The sequence below is a fragment of the Falco rusticolus genome, chromosome 8, assembly GCF_015220075.1.
Source record: "Falco rusticolus isolate bFalRus1 chromosome 8, bFalRus1.pri, whole genome shotgun sequence".
NCBI classification, from domain to species: domain Eukaryota; kingdom Metazoa; phylum Chordata; class Aves; order Falconiformes; family Falconidae; genus Falco; species Falco rusticolus.
The window spans coordinates 59,207,332-59,233,620 of NC_051194.1; the positions used below are offsets into that span (position 1 = coordinate 59,207,332).

The 26,289-nt window shown below is 48.7% G+C and overlaps 2 protein-coding genes across 7 annotated transcripts in view; one reads left to right on the forward strand and one right to left on the reverse strand.

The window, feature by feature from the left end:
• NDUFA10 (NADH:ubiquinone oxidoreductase subunit A10) overlaps nucleotides 1–13,366 on the reverse strand; it is a 43,093-nt gene extending 29,727 nt beyond the window's left edge. Inside the window, exons 1-7 of the mRNA XM_037398704.1 lie at nucleotides 13,234–13,366; nucleotides 11,984–12,152; nucleotides 11,166–11,381; nucleotides 10,299–10,385; nucleotides 6,909–7,030; nucleotides 4,210–4,289; nucleotides 402–456 (exon numbers count right to left, since the gene is read on the reverse strand). Of these exons, the coding sequence (XP_037254601.1) occupies nucleotides 402–456; nucleotides 4,210–4,289; nucleotides 6,909–7,030; nucleotides 10,299–10,385; nucleotides 11,166–11,381; nucleotides 11,984–12,152; nucleotides 13,234–13,314 (810 nt within the window). The 5' untranslated portion in view covers nucleotides 13,315–13,366. The remainder of the gene's footprint in view (nucleotides 1–401; nucleotides 457–4,209; nucleotides 4,290–6,908; nucleotides 7,031–10,298; nucleotides 10,386–11,165; nucleotides 11,382–11,983; nucleotides 12,153–13,233) is intronic.
• LOC119152913 (aryl hydrocarbon receptor-like) overlaps nucleotides 12,162–26,289 on the forward strand; it is a 38,458-nt gene continuing 24,330 nt past the window's right edge. For 2 of the 6 annotated variants that reach the window (XR_005105977.1, XM_037398696.1), the window contains exon 1: nucleotides 21,685–25,924. Coding sequence is in view for 4 of the 6 variants with exons in the window: in XM_037398696.1 (XP_037254593.1) it covers nucleotides 25,639–25,924 (286 nt within the window). In the remaining 2 variants the exon portion in view is untranslated. Of the gene's footprint in view, nucleotides 12,896–21,464; nucleotides 21,543–21,684; nucleotides 25,925–26,289 lie in introns of those variants that run through there. The other 4 variants (XM_037398699.1, XM_037398697.1, XM_037398698.1 and 1 more) reach the window with 4 other exon arrangements.

Sequence of the window (26,289 nt, forward strand, 5' to 3'; positions counted from 1 at the left end):
ACAGCCCAGCAAGAACTCAGGCTACTCTGTTTTCACCTCCCTCACAGAATTTTCTTGGAAAAAACAAACCAAATCTGGAAACACCCAGCATAAGTTACAGCAGACAAAAGATACTAAAAAATGATAGTGATAATCATGTGGCTTACAGGAGGTTTTGCTTACTCAGCCAGCCAGGTATCTTGGCAGAAAGGATGGCAGGTGAGATTTCCCCTCTCCTGACAAAATGACATGTACTCATCAAAATATTCTAGTACAGACCCAGCCCAGATCTTTGTTATAGCAACAAACACTAAATGCATTAAATAGTTAACAAGTTTGTTATCTAGGACAACATGTTCTCTTTACATTTCACTCTTGTAAGTTTAAAAGAAAAACAATCAATATATGCAACAAACTCTTACCTTCTCCACATCCTCTGCCTCAGTTGCTGTGTACTGCAGGACTTCAGTGGTCTCACTGCAAAGAGGAAAAAAAATTTAATTTCCCTGACAACTGCTCTACCCATCTTTTCCCCTATTCTGAAACGAAGCAGAAATGAAGTTAAAAGGCAAAAACAACCAGAATAATCACAATTTTTTAGAATGCTTATGGAGTTCTTGCAACAGAATTCCTCTTAGACCTGTAAGTTGCTTCTTTCTTGGTGGAAAACTGTTTTTAAAGGGCAAAGGGCCTGTGTTATCTACATAGTTTCAGTTCAAAAGAAACAAAAGAAAAATTCCACCTATGAATTTTTTCCATTTCACTAGTACAGATACATGCCCCAATTACAACTGCCCAATCTATTTGAAGCCAAGTGAAATTCTCAACCAGCCCAACCAGAAACTTCATTAGACCTTGCTTTTCAGAAGTACATTAACACCTGTGGCTAATTTCAAAGAAAAGAATACCTTCATTCATCATTATTTAGTAAGACTGAGCTAACTGAACCAATACAAAGGCAGGCAGCAGACTCTGTAAGTATAAAAACATTTAAGACAGGCGATAGCTTCCCGGTTACAAGATTGTTTTCTTATTCAAACATCAACCTTCTCAGAAAAAGTCACTTGCACAGCAGGGCCACAATAGGAGTTCCCATATGAACACGTTTCATTACTACATATGCACAGCTGCCCTGAGTAACAGTCATTGCCAAACCTGCTCCAGCCACCCTGGAAGGCCTTTCCTTCAGTGAACAAAAACTTAAAGAGAAAATAAAATGGATGCCCAATGTGCACAGTATAGCAAACAAACATATAACAAACACAGCAAAGCAGAAGGGCATGGAGAAGAATCTGCAGACTTTTTGCTTAGCACAACCACTTCCAAGTTTAATCAGGATTAAGGCTGGCAATCTAAGTTACTTTAAGTGGTCACGTTATCAAAACAACTTAACTGCAGCAGTCCGAACTAGTTCCCGGTCTGCATTAACACTGGTCAGTGAAAACAACTCTAGTATAAAAATTCATTTATAAAATGCCTTTATTCCTACAGACCCCTAGGCTCCTAGTCAGCCATTCAACTGTTGCTCCTGAGAGGGGAATTACTTAAGAGTTTGTTCTCAACTTGAGAACAAAGCAGAATGCCTCCCACAACTCTTCAGTCACAGAGAGAAAATAAATGACCTCTTTTTAAAAGGGAGCTGCTTGACAGCGTAGCACGCATAACCCACATCTTCAATATCAACTGTCAGTAATCGAAGGGCAAGGTCAGACTTCACCAGTGTCTTATACTGGCAATTGCATTAACAATGCAGATCAAATCACTTGATACTCTGCAGATTATTAGGGCTTTCATTAAGAGAAGACAGCTGCTCAGTGGAAGCAGTATTGGATATGAAAGAGAACATTAGCAATCTTAGGGCTTTGGACCAGGAAAAGAAAAATCTAAAAACAAGAGCTCTTTGTTCAAAATCATGAGGTACTACTTGCTACAGCACCAAGCTCACAAATCACTACCCAAAGAAACATTGAAAGACATTCATAAACACGCTGGACTAGAGAGGAAGCACCAATTTTAAGACAGCCAGATATCCATTATAAAACGCACCATTTCAAGCAGCATCAAGCTGCTCCAAATAAATGGAACAAGGTAACAGGAATTTTGTTAAGTGACAAACTAGTCTGTTTTCCTGCTGCATTTCAAGAAAAGCAAGAGAACAAGCAAACACAAGCTTGAACAAGCAAACATAGGCTTGAACATGGAAAGCATGAAGGAGTTTGTTCAACAGTCTGTAATAACTCTTTCTAGCCTCTTTGACCCAGATTTTGGTCATCCCCAAGAGTTAGGGAATCAAATACTTAAGTCTGCCTACAGACTAGGAACCAGGCATAAATATTCTTCACTGCATCACCCCGCAAGCCAGCAGGTGAAGCTTCTGTACATTTATCCAATATACAAGCCATCAGTGAGGTCCAGAGATGCACAAAGCTAAAGTTTCACACATTCAGAACTCCCCCACATCAAGGGGAAAGAGACATCCTTCTTCAGACCCGAGCACAAAGATTGACCTGACAAGCTATTGTAAGCCCATCTGCTGATGAGGATGACAACCAGAGGGCGTTTGCTTGGTAAGCGTACTGACCATGTACAGACAAAGGGGAAAGAGTTGAAATCACAGCAGGACCAGGTCTAGGATTTAGCCTCACTAAACGCTACGGTATATTTCTGGAGCTCAATTTGATCCAAAGAACAAGCAGCATTTTTCTTCTCGCCAGTGAATTCAAAACAGTTCTGCCCTCAGGGAGATGACAGTCCCAAGGCCTCCCACCCTCCCTCTCCATCCTTAGCCCCCTTCATTCCCTTCCAAGAGCTGTGGGGGATGCACTGGGAAGCAGCTGACCATACACCGCACCAACAACTTCTGCCCTGTATGAATGACAAGCTCAATACGAAGTTATCCAGTTCAATTGCTGACAGCGCAATTACACTGATTTACCCTGGGAGACGGAGCAAGAAAGCAAGGTGAAACAAGCAGGCTGCAATACACCTGAAGGCCTACTGTGATTTAAATGCAACTCAATCAGCTCCATGCATACACTGAACCTTGCACAATTACTGATTGTTTTGATGTAAGGTAGGTCTGGCTCTGTGACCTTTAAGAGTTTCCCTTCCAGAAAGCTGTTTGAGGGACCAAGACTACTTTACATTCATGTACTTTTAGATTTTTCAGACAAATTGATTTTGGATAGAGCTCTTCTATAAGAATTTGGATAGCTGGCAAACTATAACAGTCTCATCTCAAGTTTACAGTGCACACATCCTTGCTTCCCAGACAGAGACAGCCAGGAGAACCCAGAGACAAGTACCTTTAAACTCTGAGAGCAAGTAGCAGTGCAGTCTTTATTTACCAGCACCAACAAACCCATCAAATCCTTTTTAAATGTGTAAGAGCATCAGGTATATGCCTCATGAGGTAGAGAAACAACTACAAAAGGGAACGGTCCCTTACCTGAAAGCCTTTCACCTCTCCCACCATACCACTGACAAGAAGCTAGCCAAAGCTGTGACAACTGAAAGGAAATTTTAGGAGAGAAAAATTCCAAACTCTCCAAAAAGGCCTGAGAAAGCCTTATACTGCATCACACTCTCTTCAGATCATCAAACGCAAAACCACATCTATAGCTATAGCTCCAAGAAAGCACACTAACCACTGTTGCAAGCTACCACAAAGAGAAGCAAAGGTGTTTATGACAACCACATACAAAATAGCATCAGAAAGGGAGACAGAACTTGTTTCCACGATGCGAACTGACCAGACTCCTGGGTTTGCCCCTGAAGAGCTCTTAACTATGGAAACATTTATACTTCCTTGTACCTGACTCCATGATAGCAAAGTCACAATGCCCAGGACAGCGGGATGGAAAAAAAAAAAAAAAAAAAAAATACACTGCACATCAGGGCTCATTAGTTTTGCAACATATAAGGTAGGTCAATGAAATCAAATTAATTTACTATTGTACAACACTTCCCACACTCTGAATCTATTCAGAGTCAAAAAACAGCTTTACAAAGCTCACACCCAAAAAGGCTTCATTTTTGTTCTTCCAGCACTGCAACACAATTACGTACAGTTGTTATGCCATGAATGCAATACCCAGTCATTAGGACATAATACCATACCACGTAGCACAAGGACGATTTCTCACAACAGGATTTTATTTGATTGTCAGAGATTTTATGATTTGCACACATTTTTATTCAGACTTAGATGAAACATTTTGGTTTGCTAACCTGATCTCTGGTAAGAAGGTTTTCTTGTAAGCATCCTCAATGCCCTGGAGATACAAAGGAGACACCTTTTTCTCATATGGCTAAAACACAAACAGAAAACAATGATGTGAAATTACTTTTCTTTCTTTTCCCACCAGTACAGATTCCAGCCTAAACAGAAGGCACTGCCACAATATCTGCCAAGAGTTCACTCTTGTATTAACAATGAAACATCTGAATGAACCATGTACACATCAATGAAAATTCAAAGAACTAAGACACACTTGGAGTGTTTAGAACTTTTTACACAGCAGTAAATATATCTAGAGTACCCCAAGGAACAAGTCAGTCTGTGTTAATCATTGCTTTGCCTTGTACTATTATGCCCATGGTGTTAATAATTAGCCATGTCAGTAAGATTCTTTTGATAAGCTTGTGAATCTAGAAAGAAAGGGAGTCAGGTTTAACAGAAGAATCTAAAAGCGAAAAAGTTTCTTCCAATTTATTTCAGTTTGTTACAGGAATCACCTCATTTGCCCTGAGGCTCACATAAACTAAGAGAACCATACATCAACAGCCTCAAAAAGATCAGCTTTCCAAGGACCAATCAATCTCAGCTACCTGCCCATTCAAGGAAGTTTTATATAAACATCCAGAAAATGGAAGATTGTCTGAGACTGCCTTTTCAATGCGAGGGCCAACATGCACCCATTTGCTGTCTAAGTCAAGTGCATGGGCAACCATCCAGTCCAAAATCTTTCTTTAAAGTTTCAATGGATATCATACCTACTGTTAAAACAGTTCATCTTCCACACAGTGTACTTCAATGCCACATTTGCAAAATGCCAGGAGTTTCTCTAATCTACCATTGCTCCTTCAGTTCAATCCTAAAATTAAAATACATTTCCTGCTTGAAATGCTCATTCAAGTTGCCCATTATGTTGGAAGGATCTGTGTCTCTGCTTGTTGGGCCTACTGGAGGGCTTTTCTTTTTCCAGTGCCCTGCAACAACAGCACGCTGAACATCAAACATTCCATCTGCCAAGGCGGCAGAATTCCCCAAAATACCATCCCCAAAACAAGCACTACAATGTTCAGTAGTGCCACTGAGTCAGAAAGTTACAAGTTACACCAGCAATTTCTGCCTAAAGGTCTCAAAAATGCCACCAACTTTTATGCTTACAAAAGAAAAAGAACTCAAATTCCCACGATACATTAAAAAGTTTCTAATTCTGTCACTGAAGTTGCCAAAAGAAAAACGCTATGGTTTTCCAGTACAAGAGTATCTTGTTCATTAAAGTGCAGAGGCACATTCAGTCATGGCCTAAACTGCTGGAGGGCAGAAGGGCAGAGCCATTCAACCAGCAGACTAAGCAACTCAGGCCATGCAGATCACAAAGCGGCAAGGGCAGCCTTCCATTTACGGCTTTGATGCCGCTTCCCTTTGGCAATCATCAGGCTCCCTCTTAAATGAGCAGGAAACCACAAAACGAAATGCTACTAGGTCACCCTAGCACACTCACACACACACTTCGAGAGAAACGGGCATCACCAGCATTTAAGAGACCCGACAATTTTCCTACAAGAAAGCTTTTCTTTATTAATCTATCAGGCTTTCCACAGTTAAATACTTCACTCGACGAAATTTTCCATAGCCTTTGAACAAGGTACAAGGTAAACATTATTTAATCGTCATAACACATCTGAGACTACTTACAAGCACATGTCCAAGTATCACAGAAGGGGGATGCAAAGACCCAGACCAAAAACCTTCTTTAGATTAGTCATTATCGAAAAGCACCCTACAGCTTTTCCGATCCAAGACTATTTCAACAAGCCAGCCACCTAATATGTTGATATAAAGAGAGGTAATTTGAAGACAATGCTACAGAACTAAGTTTATTTTCTTTTCTTTTTACCAGTAGTCTCCATCCAATACCACGGCTTCAAGAACAGATTATCTTGGAGAGAAACTATGCCACCCTCAAAGGGTTCTGAGAGCAAAAGTGAGAATGTTCCACAACTGTCAAAGATCAGTAATAGGTAAGAGTCACATACCATGACCTCAGACTAGACTGAAGTTGCACTAGTGACAAGAAGCAACTGGACTTCTCATCAACTTTACATCAGAATAGCCAGAAAACACCCTGAATTTTGTATTTCATGGAATACCTATACAAAATTAGTGTTCAGTTTAAAACTGGTGGTTTCACTGTGTTAATACAAAAGCACCAAACAGTAATTTTCTTAATTTCAGAAAGTTAACTGAACTTGCTGATCACAAGTGACCTGTGTTGACATTGTGTGGGTCTGAAAAAGCAGTCGGCTGGGGAAGCTGGAGACAGGGACCACAGCTGGGTCTTCCGATACTCAAAAGTACAGATAATCTTAGAGTGTATTGCAAGAAGCACATTACCTGGATATGACTCCTGATGTGGCAGCTACAGAGGCTGGTTTTTAAGAGCTGGTGAATTTTATACAATTTCTCAGTACAGAAATGGCAGCATACTGCTGCAAGTCAAAAAGTTGATTTTTGCATTTTTTAGAGAAAACATACCAGAATACCCACACAGTCACCACCAACACACAGTTCTTACACCTAAGAGGATAAGAACCTTTTCAGAAGCAGAATTCTGCACCAAAGCCCACAGGACTCATGCATAAAGGTTTGATTACAACAGACATTAACAGTCAGCAACAGCAGCAAGACATAAAATTACCTCGCCTTTATCTTGAATCCTCTTCTGCACCTCTGGGACAGGTACATCTATATAAATGACCAAGTGAGGTGGCAGGAATTCACAAATGCTGTTCTCTTTGATCTCCTTGTAGTGATCGAGACCTGTACAAAAAAAAATGAACCAAATACACTGGAGAGCTAAAGGCAGCCCAGCTGAACACATACACACTTCACAAACGAGGACAAGTGCAATAGGAACAGTGTGATTATAATCTGTCTGGTAATGAACCCTCAATCATTTCCTGAGTGGTTTTTCCTGCACTTGCTAAACACATTCTATTTGCAATTAAACCACATCCTCCACCTTTGTATTTGTATCTCCTCTTCCTGGCTGATACAACAAGTTTAGGGTAGGGTTTTCTTCAAATAGGATTCAGGAAGTTTTTAGAATAAACACTCTTCCAGAAACAGAAAGTAAAACACAATTAAACTAAGAAGCTGCATGCACTGTCACAAGAATCTAACAGCAGCTATTATCAAAGAGGGGGTTTATTTCTAACAAGTTTAGAGAAACTTAGGTTTTGCCCACCATCATTTAGAGACAGCCCCTCAAAACATCAGGGAGAGACTGCAGCACTCAGGTCACCTGAGGTGACCACCGGCTGGGGCTGCCTTCTGCCACAGCCTCATCCACAAAATAAATGGCCCCAACCTCCTACAAAGATGACAGTGTGGCAAAGGTGAACAAACACAACTAAAGTCCCAGAGGTCATTACTGATTACTGGAAGAGAACTGAAAACGCATGCGCCCTCGGTGGCTCTAAAATGCCACATTAAATAAGCCTCACCACCCGCAGAAGAGCTGTTTCATGATACCGCTTCAGCGGAAGGTCACATGTTTCAAGAAGACTTTGCAAGAACTTGTACTCTATTTTCTACAAGGGGGGAAACCCAAGGATGAGGCAGGCATCTGCCTTGCCCTCCAATGCCTACAAGAAATCATGTTGAGGAAAACCAAATATTTTAAGGCATCACCAATCCAGCAACGTCCCTCTTCACCTGTACTGGAGGCATACTGTGCACTACTGTTACTCAGTAGCTCTGTGCTCCACGTGAGCAACAGCAGATCTTCTCTCCAAAAACACAACCACCAGGCTGCCCTTTGGAGGACCTCACCTTCCCATGCAGAAAAATGTATCTGAGAGGAGCTGGTCAGGTCTGTGGTTCTACCACATCAATAACCTAAAGCATTTTGTGGGTAATAGTTGGTGATTAGGAAGCCACACAGGTTCAGGGGAAGCATCAATTCAAATTAAAATGGCACCAATAGCACAGGCTCCATTAAACCTAAATCTAGTGCAAGCTTTCCTCAATAAGGCTCATTGGCTTAGCTAGAAATGTAGTGCCAGGCTTTCAAATTCAAACAGCTTGTGAAAAATTTAAAGCCCACTGTGCTTGGCACCACAGTAAGTCAGCAGTACCTCTAATCAAGATGTATGCTGTGTAAGGATTCCAGCAATCCATTACTTATTACTAGCATTTTATATTAAATAGAAATTGTGGGTCGCTGGGCTTTGTTTGCCTCACCACCACAGAGCAGTAAGACAGTTCATTACAACCAGCTCTCAAACACATTCAGCAAAAAGTTGCAACTTACAGCAGGTGTTAAAAAACAAATATACACCTCCTAAATCTAAGCCAAATCAAACAGGACTGAAGCAGCACGAGGCAGTCAGGGGAACAATTATCTTCACCTGATGAGTAGTCAAAATGCCAGATTTGCTAAGAACAGGCAGAAACAAGAATTTCAACAGCAATTTACTAAAGGGTCAGCTGATGACAGGGCTTTACGGTTATTTTCTACATACTTTCAAACTCAGCGCTAAGTTTGCACATTTGGCTGTGGCTGGTCTCCTATGTGTCTCACAACTGCTCCATTCCTAGCCAAGGGATGGAGACTCTATGCATCTGTCCACAAGGCACCAGCACAGTAACACTGCACTGCTCAGGAGCTCACCACCCATAACCCCAAACCACAGAATCACACCCAGGTTGGAAGGAACATCCACAGATCATGTTGTTCAGCCAGTCTGCTCAGAATGGGGTGAACTAGAGCAAGTGGCTCAGGACTGTGTCCGAGTGTTCTGAGTATCTCCAGGATAGAGATCCCACAGCCTCCCCAGGCAATCTGCTCTAAGGTTTCACTACCTTCACAGTAGAAAATGTTTTTTTTTTCTTATAAATTGAACCTCTTGTATTTCAAGGCCCTTTGCCTTTTGTCCTCTCACTAAGTGCCACTGAGGAGAGACTGGATCCACACAGTACTTTTCCCCCGTCAAGTATTTTTAGACATAAACACCATCAGGGATTTATACACCCCCCTGAGCCTTGCCTTCTCTTCTCCAGGCCAAAAAGCCCCAGTTCTCTCAATCTCTCCTCATGCATTGGATGCTCTACTTTCTTAATGACCTTCAGGGCTTTTGCTAGACTCCCTCCAGTAAGTTCACATCTTTTTTTTTTTTAACTGGTAGCCCAGAACTGGGCACAGTACTCCAGTTTTGATGAGAGCAACATCCTCGTCCCCTGGGATACACTAGTTATTGGCCTCCAGCTGGACTTTGCACTGTTGATCACAATCCTTTGAGCCCAGCAGTTCAGCCACTTTTCAATTCACTGCCTGCATAACTAAACCATCAGTTTTTCAGTGATGAGGTTATGAGAGACAGCACTGAAAGCCTTGCTTAATATAAACAATAGCCACTGCTCTCTGCTCATCCACTGAGCTAGCCTGCTATGAGGAGCTGACTAGCAGCTGTTTAAGTGTGATTTCCTTTTCATAAAACTATGACGACTATTATCCATCACCTAAACATCTTCATATGTTTGGACATTGCTTCCAGGAGGATTTGCTCCATCAGATCAAGCTGAGGCTGACTGGCCTGTAACTCCCTGGATCCTCCTCCTTGCCCTTCTTGAAGACAAGGGCAACATTTGTCTTCTCTGACATTCGGAGCAGGCCTGGCTCTTTAAGGCAAGTAGGACAAACCCTGCTGGCCCATTATTTACCTCCCACCTAATACTCCAAGATCATGGTCTCCCCAAAGGACCTCTAGTCTTCATCAGCATCCTCACCACACGTTCAGGGAACTACAGGAGTCTCTGGCTGACAGGACACGAGCAATACACAGAATACATGTTCTTTAACATATCAGCAGAACCAAAGCCTCAAAGAAAACCTGGAAGTCTCATGGCTGGAGGTTGGTCCTTGATGCACAGAACAGCAAGGTGCTAAGCACCTTACAAACAACTCTGAGTATTTAAAGGACACCATCTTCCAAGCAGGCTTTTTTGTTTCTTTTTTAAAACCTAAACTACCACACTTCTGACAGATTACAGCAAAACAACTTCCTTTGGCATGCAAGTAACTTACATCGCTTGTGGATATAGCCTTGTTTAAACATTGCATCCAGAAACACAAAGTCGCTGTAGGGAGAGCGCTCCATCACTACACCTTGTCCTGCAATTGAAAGGAGGTTCCAGTCAGCAAGGCTCAAAGAGACTGCTGGCAGAAACATTTAAAATTATAGACAATACTTCTCTTACAGTCAATTTTCTGAATGCTTTTCTAGAAAATTTAAATAAAATCAAAGAGCAAGCTTTTGGCTCACTAAAACATACTGGATACGTATGCTGAACATGCCTGTCTCACCCACATATTCTCCTACTGTACCTATTACTAGAGTACTTAAATGTGTCAAACTTTCTGGTATCCACATATTTTCATCTTTTTTGGGAAACACTTACTAAAGCATAAGCAACAGGTAAATCAGTGTTGGTATAGGAAATCTTCTCTCAACAGAAGACACTCAAATTGTAACACCACCACCACACAACAGTATTTAATGAAATAAAGACTGAACAAAAGACACCATTAGGAACTAAGTCTAGGAAGAGTTTTAAAAAGGCCATACAACACAAAGCTATCTTGGTATGTTTAAAATGCCTTTTTGAGAATAATCAGGGCTTGCCAAATGAAAACTAATGAACTTGGTAATGTGTACATATTTCCTTTGCTTGAAAGGATATAAGATACTGTTCCAACAGAAAACATGCAAAGTATTTTTCCAAATGGCTGCTCACATGTACTCACTAAGGGGGAAAAAAATATAAAAAGCTTAACCATTCAAGAGCCTTCCATTTTAAAATGCAGGTATTAGCAAAGCACTTACACAGCTTACTTGCAACTTACACTCAGATGTTAATTCAGAAATGAAATTTATTCACTGTGAAATCTAACCTGTGCTCAGCAGATGCTCCAATGCATCAGCATACTGTAAAACACGATTACCAAACAGCCAAGCTTGCAGTCGATAAGAGTGTCCATCAGGGCATTTCGGATCATTGTAAAACCTCTCTAGGTTACAGAAACCATTAAATTTCTCATGCAGCAGTGTTCCGTCTGCCGTGATTCTGTTTAGGTAATGGATATCTGCTTCTGGGAAGTATTTCATCCCTGACAAAAAAGAAACCCACAACAGAGCACCAATCAATATATAAGTTTTGTTCCTTTACAGTAAACATCTATGCAGCTCAAATATATAGCTTTACATTGAACAACTCTTGAAAACAGCACAAAAACCTTTGGTCAATCACATCACAGAGGGCAGACAAACCCAAATTTGAAGTATTGCCACCTTCCACCTCCCCAGTGCGAGCTGAGCTATCATTCTACGCAGAATCTTTTTGCCACCAATCCTCTAATCCCCTTGATGCTCTGGTGTACACCCATGCAGAAAATCCTACCTCTCGAGGTGCTCAGTGACTCTATCAGAGGTAGGAGCCCAGTGAGCAAAATGACTTCATTAGAACTGAATTTTTTTCAAAACAAATCATACCTACACAAGCATCCCACGGATCTGACAAATATCCCATCCTCATCTCAAGCCTCACCAACATTTTACTCTCCCCTTACCAATAAGCTTTCCACATCAACTGTGGCACTGCCTAAGTAATAATTCAAGAGTTTATTGGTGAACTAACTTTCTTTGCACAAGAATGACAACCGTAATGACAAATTCTATTAACTATTACAGAAATAGGTAAAATAAGAGATACCTAGTTTTTCTGCTACTAGTTTTGCAAGCTTGCCCTTCCCAGAAGATAAGTTTCCCTCCACTGTAAAGACTTTGCTGTATTCAGTGAACTTTCTCATAGCTCTGTCTCCCAACATATAAGCCAGCCAACCATACTCCAAATTCCACTTGGGGCTGATATGAATTCTTGCCTGAAAAAAAAACACACCAAAATTAAATTTTCAGTTTTCTTAGCTGAACTGGGCATGCTCAACATGCAGCTTTTTCAGACCTTCTGCACATGCATGAAGATACATACTCGCACATCTAATGCAAGGAATTTTCATACAGTATAGTGCTGCCATTTCAGCTTCACAACTGAAGCAATATTTAGGCTGAGAAGCTCTTCATGAAAAAGCAAGGCTGAGAAGGCAGAAACCATAAAACAACTTTCAGTGCCTTTAAAACTTGAAGTGGGACTGCTCTGCCAGAACTCCACTCTGAACCTACACAACGACAGAAACTTCTCAGATTTACTGAAGGCCAGAGACATGACATGCCCTGCATTCCCAAGGGAGATCAAACAGTAAACTTTTGCTTGTACTTTTGTTTGTTTGCTTGTTGTTGGGTAGATATTAACATTAAACCCTCCCCCAGACCCTCAGAACTTCCTCCCAGACTCTCAGGCGAGTTCCAGCTTCATTTCTGCATGAGACAGTATCTGGGCAAAGGTGGAAAGAAATAACCACCCATAAAGCTGAAAGCAGCACCTTACTGAGCCCTGCTCAGCAAAGCTGCCCAGAAACCTTGGCAAAAATCGAATAAGTCTTCTTCTGAGCAACGTAGTGGCATTACACATATGAGATTTTATTTTTGTTTAAAATTCTTCCGCCTGCACCACCAAAGACCACATTCCCAAGGTGAAGGTCACTGGGTCACCACGCTCTGGTCTCAGGTATTTACTCATGCCTTTACCTTAAATCTCACCTCCTCTCCATCGCCCCTGCACTGGCCCACCGGGAATATCCCCTCCTAAGGGGCAGCCCAGCATCCCCCCGCCCTAGGGCGGCCCCCAGCGCTCCCAGGAGCGCAGGAACGCCGGTGGGAGCGAGCAGAGGCCGGCCCGGGAGCCCAGCCCCGCTGCTGAAGGGCGGGGAGAGGGCGCCAGCAGCACAGGCCGCAGCGGCCCCGGCACCCCAAGGTGAGCCCGCCCGGCCGCGCCGAGGGGCGGCCGCCGCAGCCGAGGGAACGCGGCTGGGCACAGGGCCCTCCCCCTTCCCCGGCCCCGCTCACCGCCGGTACAACGGAGCTCCCCAGGCGGCCCCGAGCGGCGGCGGCCGCGGCCGGGCCCAGCTTGGCCACCCACAAGGACATGGCGGCGCTGAGGTGACAGCGCCGGCCCCGCCGCGACGATAAGTTGCGGGCGCGGGGTGATGACGTCACGGATAGCCCCGCGGCGCCACGCCCCCTCCCGGGGTCACGCGGTGCCCGCCGCGGCTGTTCCCGCCGCTGGCCGCGGGGGCCGGTGGCAGCGCCACCCGCGGTGACACCCCCGTCCGCTCCGGTGCTGCCCAGCCCCTGGGAGCGCAGCCGGGGCGGGCGGGCAGCCGCGCTGTGGCCCGCCGGCGGGAGGCAGGGCCCGGGGGCGCCGGGTTGGCCCTGGGGGGTCCCGGTACAGGCAGAGCGGGCAGGGGGCGAGGGGCAGGGAGCTGCCCGCCTCTCCCGCGCTGTGCCCGGCAAAGCAGAGCTCCCTCACGCCTCCAGTGTCGCTTCCCTGGCAAACGTTGTTCCCTCGGGAAGTCCCACGGCTCTGGGAGGAGAACCGGTGGTGGGACAATGACACGGCTGCATGGTGTCCTTGGTGGCTCTGCAGGCATTGACCCCTCGGCCCAAATGGGCAGGCGGCCTCGTGCCACAGCCCCCCACGCTCCCCCTGCCCGCTGGGTCCGTGGGTCAGGGGCAGTGGGACTGCCAGGGCTCGAGCTGTGGGGATGCGAGTTGCTTATTCCTGGCTTTTCTGCCATGACAGGCTTTCCAGCCACACTGTCCGTCGTGTCGCTTCCCATCAGCCGCCGTGTGGGCTCACACAGTCGGACGCGAAGGGTGCAGCCCGGGCGCCCCCCTGCCTCCTCACCCCCGCCGGGGCACCCAAGGCAGCCTCACCTCCTACCCGGCAGGGGGCTGCAAGACTCATGGCGGGACCTAAACCCCTAACCCTAAAAACCCCTAACCCTAAAAACTGCTCCCCGTTCCAGACTGGTGGGGACCCAGCCGTTAGAATGAAGGCCCCGGTGGCTGGCTACCCACAGCATTCCGGATTTACACAGCCAAAGAGGTGGAAACCAAGACCTACCTCCTTCTCCAGCTCTTTGGGAGCTGGTGACCTGAGACAGTTCCCACTTCCCCATCTAAAATGCTTCCTACCCTCTGCTTTGGGCCTTTGATTTGGGCTGTGTTTGCTAGCCATTGCTAGCAGGGGACAGCGTGACACCCTCCATACCAGCGCCTTAGAGTCATCCCCTCCCTCTCTGGATTCTCGCTGTTCTCAAAGAAGAGGATGGTGAAGGTCCATCAGCCTCCATGTGCATTTGTCACTCTCTGATGCCACCAGCTGCCAGCCTGAGGTTGCTTGGCCACCATGGAGAGAGAACCCTCATAACTCTCTGCAGAGCGAAGAGCATCTGCCTGGTGCTTCTCACTGTTGCTCTCTGCTTGTGGCAGAGCTGCATGGGCCTCCTTCAGGAGGGATGGGAGTCAATAACATTGATGGCCTCCAGAAATGAAAGATGGACTGGGAATGGAGGCTACAATGAGGTGGCACAGAGAGGACATGGGGGACAACTCACCAGCGTGTGCTTCTGCAATCAAGATGTACCCAGCCTGTTTGGGCAAATCCCGCAGCAGGCTCAGTGCTCGGGTGGCAGCAGCCAAGGACAAGCTCCTCATGCAAGCATTGGAGCTGGCCAGCTGCAGCTCGGGCCAACCCTACCACTGCTGCCTGCAGCTGGGCCTGGGGGTGCTGCAGGAGAAGGGATGCTTTAACCTTAGGGCAGGAGAAGACACCTGGAAAGCACCCTAATGCCCACCCAGCAGGCAGACGTGGTGGTGGCGGACTTCACCGCTGCTCTTGGAGGTTTTGCTGATCTTTGCCACAAGATGGGGCTGGGTAATGCTGAAGGAAAGCTGCTTTCCCCCTGCCCGCCACCATGACTTGTCCCGTGGAGCTGTGTTAGGAGCACCGACAGGTCCCCATACCTCCCAGGGCTTGCTGGAGACTTTGGAAAGGCTGCCAAGATGCTGTTCACATCTGGGGGTATCACATCCAAAGCATCTTCTCTGTAGAAGCCGCTCCTGTCTCCATACTGCTGCAGTGACCAGTGGCAGTTTTGCTTCCCCTTACTTCTTGTTTTGCTGCTCCATGTTTGCCAACAGGAAAGCTGGAGAAACTGTTCTGCTTTGGGAAGCTTGCAGAGCAGATTTGCTTTGCATCTGAAAATATCCATCTGCCTGGCCAGCCTGACCTCCTGTGTTGGTCAAGGAGCAGAAAACTGCAGAGAAATCTCTGAATCAACCAGAGTTTCTGGCTCTCTAACACTCAGCTTTTGACCGAGCTTGGAAATGCCTCGATGAAACAAGTGGTGGGGGAAGGAGCCAGATCAAGGAGACGTCAGAGCAGGAAGGGACAGCTGTGCCCCTTGCCAAGTATCTCCCTGGTACCTAAGACCACGCTCCCTGGGCTGAGATTTCTTTAATTTGCTGGAAAAGAAACTCTTCCAGAAAAGGGAGCAAGTGCAGGCTTAGTGCTGCCTTTGCTGCCTTGCAGAGCAGGTCTGCTGCCACTCTGGGCCAGCTCGGAGAGCCAGGGGGGCAGAAAACCATCACTGTCACCTGCAGGGTTAGTCCCTGCAATGCTCTGCTGACATGGCAGGGGCTGGCACTGCTCCCTAACCTGTGATCAGTCTCTGCCTGACTTCTTCCTCCATAATCACATTTCTTCATCTCTTTATCTCCTGCTTTCAACCATCACATAATTCCCAGCCTGCTGTCTCCTTAGGGACTGGCGTAGCTTGTGGGGGAGGCAGGGCAGCTCCTTGCCGGTACTGCCAGCGAGATGGCCACACTTCCAGCCCTGTCCTGAGCCCTATCCAGCGGAAGCTGTGGGGCTGCATCACATCAGCATGGGCCCTGCCTGTGCCAAGGTCCCCCTTGGCTCCCAGTTCATCATCTCATTGCCTCTACTACAAGCCTTGGCCCTCAAGTGCTGCAGGGTCTTGCCCCCATGGCTCCCCTGGATCTTTTCCCCCTTCACTCCCCCAAATCCTGCCTGCCTATGACCTTGGGCTCCATAATTACTCCCAAACCTGGGGGTCCTCAGCACTGACCCCCACCCCCTCCCCACTCAGCCTCTGGGGGCTTTTTATAAATCCCCATCTCTGTCTCAGCTCCGAGCCCCCATGCCTTGTCCCTGCCCCAGATTGGTGTCACCCTGACAAAGCCCCATGGTGACCCACCACAGGCATAGCACTTCATAAGGGACATCTACCTGCATGAGGGATGTTGGTGGATGACCTGCCAGGTCTCCGCAAGCACCAGCCAACCTCACGCTCTGCTCACGGCTCTGTAGGCTTTGTTAATCTCAGCCTCAAGCACCTAGACTTGTGCTTAGGCTGTACCTTTGCCTGTGTCTATGTGTGTCCCTCTCTAATGGCCCTGTGCGTGGGCAGCCCTTGGATCTATGCTGCAGGTAGCCTTGTCCCTGGTCCTGTCTCCCCGCTGGACCTTGGAGCTATGCTGCAGCCTCCTCTCATGTTCACCCTCCATCTCCTGCTGCTCCTGGGCTCTTCCAGGCTGAGCTGTGCCTAGGGCTGTCACCAGAGGCTGCCCATGGCACCGCCACTTCCCCTGGGTGCTTCATCAGAGAGGACACCTATGGCTTATCCAGCCCCCAGGACAGCCCTGCTTCCATTGCTCCTTGGCTGGGATTTGGGATGGGAGGGGATGCCATCACTCTGCGGAGCACTGAGTCTCAAGCACAACAAATCCTCAATTACACACTGGACCTGCTTTGATACTAGAGATGAATTATTTTCTTCCTTTCCAGCTTGAGCATCTCCATGGCTTCCAAACTGGGCAAGAGGGTTTCCTTGCTGCCATTTCTTGTCCTTGAGCTCAGGCCATTATGGTCAGATTTACCTCCAGGGATACTCTTGCACTGGATGGCCAAAGATCAGTGCCCTGGTGAAAGCCAGTAACAGACTTTTGACCTTCCTAACTATTGTACAAGGGACTGTGAGAAGTCACCGTGCTGGAGATGATGAATATCATCAAAGACAAGGCAGCTCTACCAGCTTTTACTGGGTGAAGGCTTGCCCCTGCTCTGCCATGATTAGGTTTAGGCACTTTTCTCATAAAGCACAACAGCCAGATTTTCTCCCTCCACCTGTCACCTATTCCCAACCTCAAGTCTGCAGGAGAGATGGATACAGGCAAACAGTTATAAACCCACAGACACTTATTTCTGCCTTTTGCTTTGGTAGAGCTGCGCAGCTGAGTTTCACAGTGGCTGAAATCTGGACCCAGGGATGTCCTCTGGAAACTGCCTTCCCACAGCCCTGCCTGCCCCCGAGACACCCAAGAACTGGGCAGCCCGTGGTGCTGGCAGCTGGGACACCTTCCTCCCCCAGCTTCCCTTCTCCACTTGATGGAGACACTGGAGTGCAATTTCCAGGGCTGGGCTGCATCTTTGCCTGCCTTATTAAAAGCATGGCTAAATTACTGTGCATCTATGTATGGTCTAGGAAGGTTATAAACAAATGTATTAACACATTTCCCATCAAACTGACATCAGCTTTGCTGACCTGGGACATTTTTTATATCATTAGCTGCTTCTGCTTTGCCCTTTGGCAAGAAGTGATCGAGTGTCATTTCAAAAATTTATCCCTGGAATTTGCAAACAGCTTAAAAAAACCAAACCACATACGATGTGTGTGGGTCTGGCTTTCTATCCTTTACAGCTCTGTCTGCAATGTGCTGGCACGTCAGGCAAGTCTTTCCAGTGAGAGGGTTGGAAAAACTCGGCAGTGGAGGCTGTAGGGCTGTCAGGATGCTGAAGGGGTGACCAGAGCAGGGGACGAGCTGACATCCCAGGGACCATCTCTCCGTGTTCCTCTGCACCCACGTGGGAATAAGAGAGATATTCCCACAGCTCCAGGAGGTCAAGCTCTGCCCGATCCATGCTGGAAACTCTGCTGTTTGACACCAGTGTCCTAAATGGGGTGTGAATGGTGAGGAGGCTGCATTTGGTGATGTTTACTCGTCCTAGGGAGGATGTCAAAGGGGTGTTACAGGATGGAGCAGTAAAATAGCAGGTCCCATTCAGTGCAGGTAACAGCACAAGTGATGCAGGTGGGAACAGGCAGTCTCACGCCTACACATAACACATGGGGCTCTGAGCCTCGCCTCGCCGCTCAGGAGAGGTGTCTCATCCCTGAAAATGTCAACTCAGCAAGGATCAAAAAGGGAAAGTCGTGAGGAAAGGTGGAGCAAGGAAAACAAAGGACATCATTTGGCACCAGTACGAATCCACAGGTTTTTTGCTGTCCTTCTCACCTCAGAAGGGACACGGTGGAATGAGAAAAAGCTCAGAGGAGGGCAAACAAGGAAAACCAAAGACCCAAGTGACCACGTGAGTGGCGGAAGCCAGGCTTTCAAACCAGGTCAGGGAAGGTGGGCATTCGTGCAGTGCGAGTCGGACTGCGCAACTCATTGCCAAACGGTGCTAAACGGTCACGCAGATTCAAGGGGAGCCTGGAAGAGCATTACTGGGTAGAAGCCATATCTGGCTAAGGAAAGCACCTAGGCTAAAAATAGTTGGAGGCCAGGAAATTCCTCAGGGGAATATCAAATTTGCTTGTCCCATTCTTAGTCTTGCTGTGGCTGCTGCTGGATACCAGCCAGACTCACCTCCCAACGTGCCACCACTCTGTGCCGTGGCACGTAGCTGCCGGTACCACCAATGCAGCTGTGAAAACACAGTGTTGTCCACCATGCTTTCCTCCCACTGGGACATGAACAGGTTTGATTTTAAAGACAAGAGATTTATGGTAAAAACCAAAGCATGGTCAGGTGTTATGTCTCTGTCTGTCACTCCTGTTTTCACAACAGCAGTTGAAGGTGGCTTTGGGGTGGAAGAGCAGAAGCTTTGGGCAGTGTTAACTCAAGGAAATGCAAAGTGAGAGGCAACAGGCTGGCTGTTCCTGGAGAGGGACAAGTGAGATCAGGCTCTGGGAGGTGGGGAGGCTTATCTTGCAAAGCCCTGGAGTCATAGCACTAAGGGTACCTGCAGGGTTAGGAAAATAGAAAGGTTTATTCCACGGAGCCAGACAATAAGGGATTTTATTGCATCTCTCTGCTCAGTTCTTTGTTTTTCACTGGTGACTGCACGACAAAAAACCTCAATGTTGAAAAAGAGCAGTAATTCAGGTGACTCCAGTTCTGCATTGCCTCTCTGGCTGTGGGGCAGGACTACATCTCCTGTGTTACACCAGCCTGGCTGCCCTGGAAGGGACTGGGGCTGGTGGGTATGCCACAGGAGGGACCACACAGACACGGAACACAGTGCATGGAGACCAGCAACATGGAGCCTGTGGATGAACATCATCCTGCAGCAGGAGAGGAGCATGGAAACTGCTCTGAAGTGGTCACCTTTTGCAGAAAAAAGAAGTGGCCCATAAGCATGGTGGCTTCCAGGATCTGGTGTCCCCCTGTGCATGCTGGCTGACAGGCACAGTAGCCCATAGGCACAGTGAGCTGTGCACACAGTGACTTTTGGGCTGTATTTAATTTGTGTGGCAAGGTTTTGGTCAGGGGCTAAAGGGCTGGCTTCCGTGAGAAGCTACCAGAAGCTTCCCCCATGTCCAACAGAACCAATGCCACTGGCTCCAAGATGGACTCAACGCTGGCCAAGACCAAGTTCACCAGTGGTAGTGGCAGCGCCTCTGGGATGACATGTTTAAGAAGGGGGAAAAGCTACTGCACAACAGCAACAGCAGTTGGAGGGAGGAGTGAGAATATGTGAGAGCAGCAGCCCTGCAGCCCCCCAGGGCAGGACAGGAGGCGGGAGGGGGGTGGGGGTGGGGTGTCCCGGTGCCAGGGCAGAGGCTCCCCGGCAGCCCATGGTGCCAGGGGTGCCATGGTGGCCCCAGCCCATGGAGCCCCCAGGGGAGCAGACCCTCACCCGCAGCCCAGCAGGGACCCCCCGGGGCAGGGGGTGCCCACAGGGGGCTGTGACCCACGGGCAGCCCATGCTGGGGCAGCTCCAGGCAGGGCTGGTGGCCCATGGGCAGAGGAACCCGGGCTGGGGCAGGGCTGGGGACCCCCTTGGGCCTGGGGGGCTGCGCCTGCGGGGGGACCCAGGCTGGGGCAGGGGCACAGTGTGAGGAGCCGCGGCAGAGATTGTGCGTGAGGGACCAGCCACGGCCCCATTCCCCATCCCCCTGTGCCACTGTGGGGAGGGAGGAGAGAAACTGGGAGTGAAATTGAGCCTGGGAAGAAGAGAGGGGTGAAGGGAAGGTGTTTTAAGATTTGGTTTTATTTCTCATTATCCTAGTTTGATTTAATTTATAATTGACTAAACTAATTTCCCCAAGTCGAGTCTGCTTTGCCCATGTCGGTAACTGCTGAGCGATGTCCCCGTCCTTACCCCAACCCACGAGCCTTTTGTTGTATTTTCTCTCCCCTGCCCAGCCGAGGAGGGCACTGACGGAGCAGCTCTGGTGGGTACCTAGTGTCCAGCCAGGGTCACCGTGCCACCAGGGCACAGTGGCTACATGGGCACGGTGACTCCAGAAAGAGTGGCCCATGGGCACAGTAGCAACATGAGCTGGGTGGCCCATGGGCATGTTGTTTCCCAGAACATGGTGGTTCCCCGGAGATGGTAACCTGCTGGTGGGCATGGTGTTCCTAGGGTTTGGTGGCTCCCCGGGCACAGTGGCCTGTGGGCACAACATTTCCCAGTATTTGGGTGGCCCCTTGTGGCTGGTGGCCCATAGGCACAGTGTTTCCCAGTATGTGGTGGCTCCTTGTGGCTGGTGGCCCATGGGCACCGTGTTTCCCAGGATTTGGTGGCCCCTTAGGGATGGAGGCCCATGGGCACCGTGTTCCCCAGCATTTGGTGGCCCCTTGAGGATGGTGACCCTCTGGCCATGGTGTATTTGGTGGCCCCTTGTGGCTGGTGGCCCATGGGCACCGTGTTTCCCAGGATTTAGCGGCTCCCCGGGAACAGTGACACCCCCCCCGGGCACGGTGGCAGCTGTCCCCTGTGCACGGCACTCCCGGGCACGGTGACCCGCCACCCCAGCTGCTCGCAGCCGCCCCCCCAGGCGGTGGGGGCCGGGCCGAGGTCCCCGGGGCGGGGAAGGGGCTGGGGCCGCCCCGCCGGGACCCTCCTTCAACCCCGCCCCCGGGCGCGGGCCCCGGCCCCGCCCCCCGGGCTCCGGCCCCGCCCCCCGGGCCCCGGCCCCGCCCCGCGCCCCCCGCCCCGCGCTCGGCGCTGCCGGCGGCATGTACGCGGGGAGGAAGAGGAAGAAGCCGGTGCCGAAGAGGTGGGTGCGGGGGGGGGGGGGGGCGTGCTCCGGGGAGGGTCTTTCCCCTGGTACCACCCGGGGGCGGCAGTTTGGCAGGCGCTGGGAGGGCGGAGGGAGCTGGGGCAGGCCGGGGGGTGGAAACTGGTTTGTGAGAGGCAAAGTGGTGGTGGGGATGGGAGCAGCTGGAGAAGCGAAAGGGATGGGGGGACAGCGTGCTTGGGCTGCTCTGTTTTAATTAGGGTTAATTGGAGCTAATGCTTTGTAGGCTCTGGCATGCTGGTGAAAAAATAAAAATCCCGATGGAATTTATCCTGCATCCCCCGTGTTGCTGGGGGGGTGGGCTCGCCGGGGAGTTTGAGATGCCCATTTTGATGCTCAGCTCTCCTCCGGTTTGAGTTGCAGGGCCAGCGTAAATCAAATGCACAGCAACTACTATTTACCAAAAGATTGCTGTTCCTCAATAATTAATTAGCATGCCGTTCGATAGCTGCTGCATAACGCCCCCCTCACCCCACCCCCGATGTGTTGCTGGAGTTGCCTGGCTGTGGGACCCTCATGCCTCCCCCATACTGGCTCTGGAGCTGCATCAGCCTGTTTACCTCAGGTTCCCAGGTGTACGGGAGATAAGGGGGTGTATAGCTCTGGGAGGCAGATGAGCTGAGCCCAAGCCTGGGGTGAAGGAAGGAGCATCAGTGTTATAAATCTATGGTAAGAAGGTGAGCCAGAGCCTCTCTTAAGTGGTTATTAGGGAGCCTTAAAAAAGTGTGAAAACGCAAAGGGTGGTTGTTGTGCTTCAAACCTTTCTCCTGCTCACCTCGAAGTAGTGGTTCCAGCCCCGTGGTGAGGCTGGTGTGGCCAGACTGAGAGTTTGGGCTGGATTTGTGTGGTTCAGGGTGTGGGAGAAGATGTCTTTTTGGAGCAGGAGGGACCTCAGTCCCTGGCACCGCAGGGCCAGCCTTGGGAATCAGAAGAGATGATTTCCTCTGTGACGGAGCACTTCTTGTGGCAGGGTCTTGCTGGGAGAGGCCAAGGGGAGCAGGGCAGAGGGCAGCGGGATGTGCAGCCAGCCAGGCTGGGAGGGAAGGGTGAGGTTAGGGAGCTCTCTGGCCCCTTTACAGTTTGTCCAGAGCTTTTTACTTATTAAAAAAATTAATAAAAATTTGGAGACAGTATATTAGCTCAGGCAACTTCAGCTGTTTGTTAATAGTATCACTTGGCACTTGCCAGCTTGCAAAAGTGATAAACTTCCTGCTGGGTGCCCCGTTCAAAGGGCAGCTGGGGAAAAATAACACTGCAGCAGCGGCACAGCCTTTGCCCCGCTGGGAGCTGAGCTTTCCCTGCAGCTCCGCGCTGGCCCGTCTAAGCAGGGTCAGCAGCTTTTCTCAGCAGTTTTTCTCAGCAGCTTCACGGTGGACTCCATGGCACGGCCGTGCGGAGCTTTGCACCGTACCCAGTTCATAATGTGCTGCGTTAGGGCTCCTGCAAACAGAATGGGGGCTCAGACCTCTTTCAAATGCCTTTTCCTTGCTTCTTGTGTAGGTGTTCAGCTGCTTTGTTGAATGGCAGGGCTCGGTGCATTGTGCTGGGGGAGCAGCACTCCTGGGACAGCCTTGCACGGTGCACAGTGCGTTGCCCTGTGAAGAGGGGGCAGCTGGATAGTGAGGATGGAGGCAGTCCCAAAGGCAGGGAATTTAAACAGGCTTTAAACAACTAGACCAAGCTTCGCTGTTTCTGTGAGCAGTGGGAAACATTTCCTGCAGGGCTCACCTGTGCAGATTCTCTGGTGGCTAATAATGTGGTTGTGCTCAAGTCAATACCTCAAGTGTGCATGATGGGTGCTGGCAGTTCTCCTGGCCCTGCCTGCTGGCTTGCATGGAGCTCCTGGGAACTTCATAACTGCGTGGCAGAGTGTGAACAGATTTGTTAGCTATGAGCACCTGGAAGCTGTTTTGCTGTGGCATCCATGAGGATGAAGAACTGTGAAGCCTCCAGCCCCAGGAGTGCCTGGGCACAGGGTACAGCAGTGTGCCTATGGGAACAGCCTGTCAACAGAGCCACCCGGCATCGCCAGAGCCATTTTCCTCTTCATCTTTCTTCTTCATCATCACCCCTCTCCAAGGGTGGCCCTGAAACACCCTATGTGCTGCAGGGACACGCAGGAACAGAGATGTTGCGGTGTCCTCCTTTAACCACGTGGCACTTTGCTGCTGGCTGTGTCACCTCAGGTGTCTCAGCCAGAGCATTTTCAGTGCTTGGTCAAAATTTCCAAGGGACCCCATTAGACCTCTGTGTTTTACCCACTGCCATACAGAGCAGCACTCCTTGCTCATGTCCAGTCTCATTTTTACTTCTTACTGGCTGTTTGTGGACTAGATTTGGATAGTGAGTGGGCAGAGGACTTTTCTTTAAAGGATGTCTGAGTAAACTCAGAATAACTTTCTTTGCCTCTCTTTCTTTTTTTTTTTCTTTTTTTTTTTTTTTTAATCAGAGACAGAGTCATATCAAAGTAAAACTATTTAATTTTTTCCTTCCTGATGAGTGACTGTGTTTTCGAAAGTGTTGAAGCCACACTGAGTACATAAAAACACTGGTGCCAGTGTGTTTTGCCCAGCTTGTATGGGCAGGTTTGGTGATGAGTTGTGCCCATCCTCTTTGAGAAGCAGGGTATATCCCTTCTGACGCTGATGTTACAAAACAGCACGACTGAGTTTTTCTGGAAAAATACTACAATTTTCCATTCATGCTTGGAAGACCCCTTTGTAGCTCTGTGCAATGAACATTCCACAGGCACCTCACTGCCTTTCATTTAATGCTCATTTCCTCTCGTGTCACACATGCGAGCAGCCCTGCCAGACAAGATTTGAGAGCGATAGTAGAGGGGAAAGCTTAAATTGCTGCTAAATACTGGCAGATCCTGTTATCCAAAGCTACTCTGTGAAGCAAGGATGCCTGCAGAAAGGGAGTTTGTGGTTAGACAAATTACGTCAAAACAGCATGAGCTGCATGTTAGGGGATGCAGTCGAACCAAATGGGGGGGAGGGGGGGCAGGTCCAAAGGGTTTTTCTTCAATTTAGAAAATTCAAATTGGCATTAAAAACCACAGGAGACAATGTGACATCCAGGACTCATTAAAGTTGTTAACTAACCTCTTACCGCTGTAGCATGTGAAATAACTGCAGCTGATAGAGACGGGTCCCCGTTGTCAGCTTCAGACAGACAAGAGCTGCTCTTGTGGACCCTGCTCCTGCAGACTGAGGGTTGGTGCCAAGTTGGAAATTAGGTTGGAAATGCCTACCTGAAAGGATGAGAAATCAGCATATTGAAAGAAAAAAAATTTCTAAAAATCTACTATTTTTTTTTTTTAAAAAAAATGCTGTTTTGTAAGTGCGGTGCCTGAAACCACCCAATGCAGTATCTTTGTCCTGTCACTAACTTTCACATGTGCTCCTCTTGGTAATATTCATAATTAAGGCAACGGATCCAAGCTCTGAGCAGTCAGAGGAAACTTAAAAGAAGCTAATTGAAATAAATTCAAATAAAAATAAAAAATCTCTTTTTGCACCTTCCTGCTTTCCATTCTTGCTATTTAATGTGCTCATTGCCAAGACCTGGCTGAGAGCTGCTCAGTCCTGGGCAGGTGGAACAGCTGATGTGAATCTCCTGAGCAATTCAAGGTAAGTGCTTTCTGTGGTGAGGACCTGGTGTGAGCACGTGGAGCGCGGCCAGGGAGAGACCCACTGCGTGGGAAAGGTATGGGATGAGGGAGAAGAGGAGAAAGGGCGGAGAGAGCAGAGTGTGGGTGGAAAAGTCTAACCAGACCTCCAAGAGATGCTCCGATGGTGTGTAGGTCTCTGCCCTCAGTGTCCCTTTCCCTGCCAGGGCTCAGCAGCAGGAGCAAGAAAGGGAGCAAGGCTGCAGTATCCAGCTGAGCTGTCTCAGCCAGGCTGCACATTAAGGTGCCCCTCTGAGGATCACCCCACACTCCAGCTGGAGAACATCATGCCTGGGGCTGCACAAGGTGGCCAGCTGGGATGGCCATGTCTCCTCCTGCCATTGCTTTGTGGGCTTGCTGGAGCTTGCTCTTGCTGCCCCACGGCCTTACCTTGGCCACCTGATGTTTTACGGTTGTGGCTGCACGGAAGTCAATGCTGGATTTGGAAAGAACCTGTCAGACAGGCCCTGTTTGGTTAAACTCTCTTTTGCCTCTTCCAGCCCCAAACCACCACCCCCTGAGGGTGTGAAGTCCAACCCCTCCAAGCGGCATCGAGACCGGCTCAACCAGGAGCTGAACAAGCTGATGGGTTTGCTGCCCTTCCCTGAAGATGTGCGCACCAGGCTTGATAAACTCTCCATCTTACGGTTGACTGTCGGATACCTGAAGGTGAAGAGCTACTTGATGGGTGAGTGTCCGTGTTGCGAGGGGTAAAAAAGCCCCTGGGGTCAATCGCCACTGCTCAGCTCACATCCCATCCCAAGCTATCCTTGCTTTGGGATGGAAAATTGTGTCTCCTGAAGGTAGGATGATGATGATGAGTTGTGGTACCAGGCCTTTGTATGTTAATGCATCAGTGTTGCACCTCTAGCTGAGGTACTGGATTGAAAATGCCCTGGAACAAGTGGGGAGGAAAGTGCCACATCTCCAGAAATGTGGAGGAGTTGACAATGGTTGCTGAGAGGTGCTATGCTCATGGGACATCTACCCCTCAGGTCATCTTTTGCTGCCATGAAACAGGCTTTATCTGTGTCCCCTCTGGAAGGAATCACC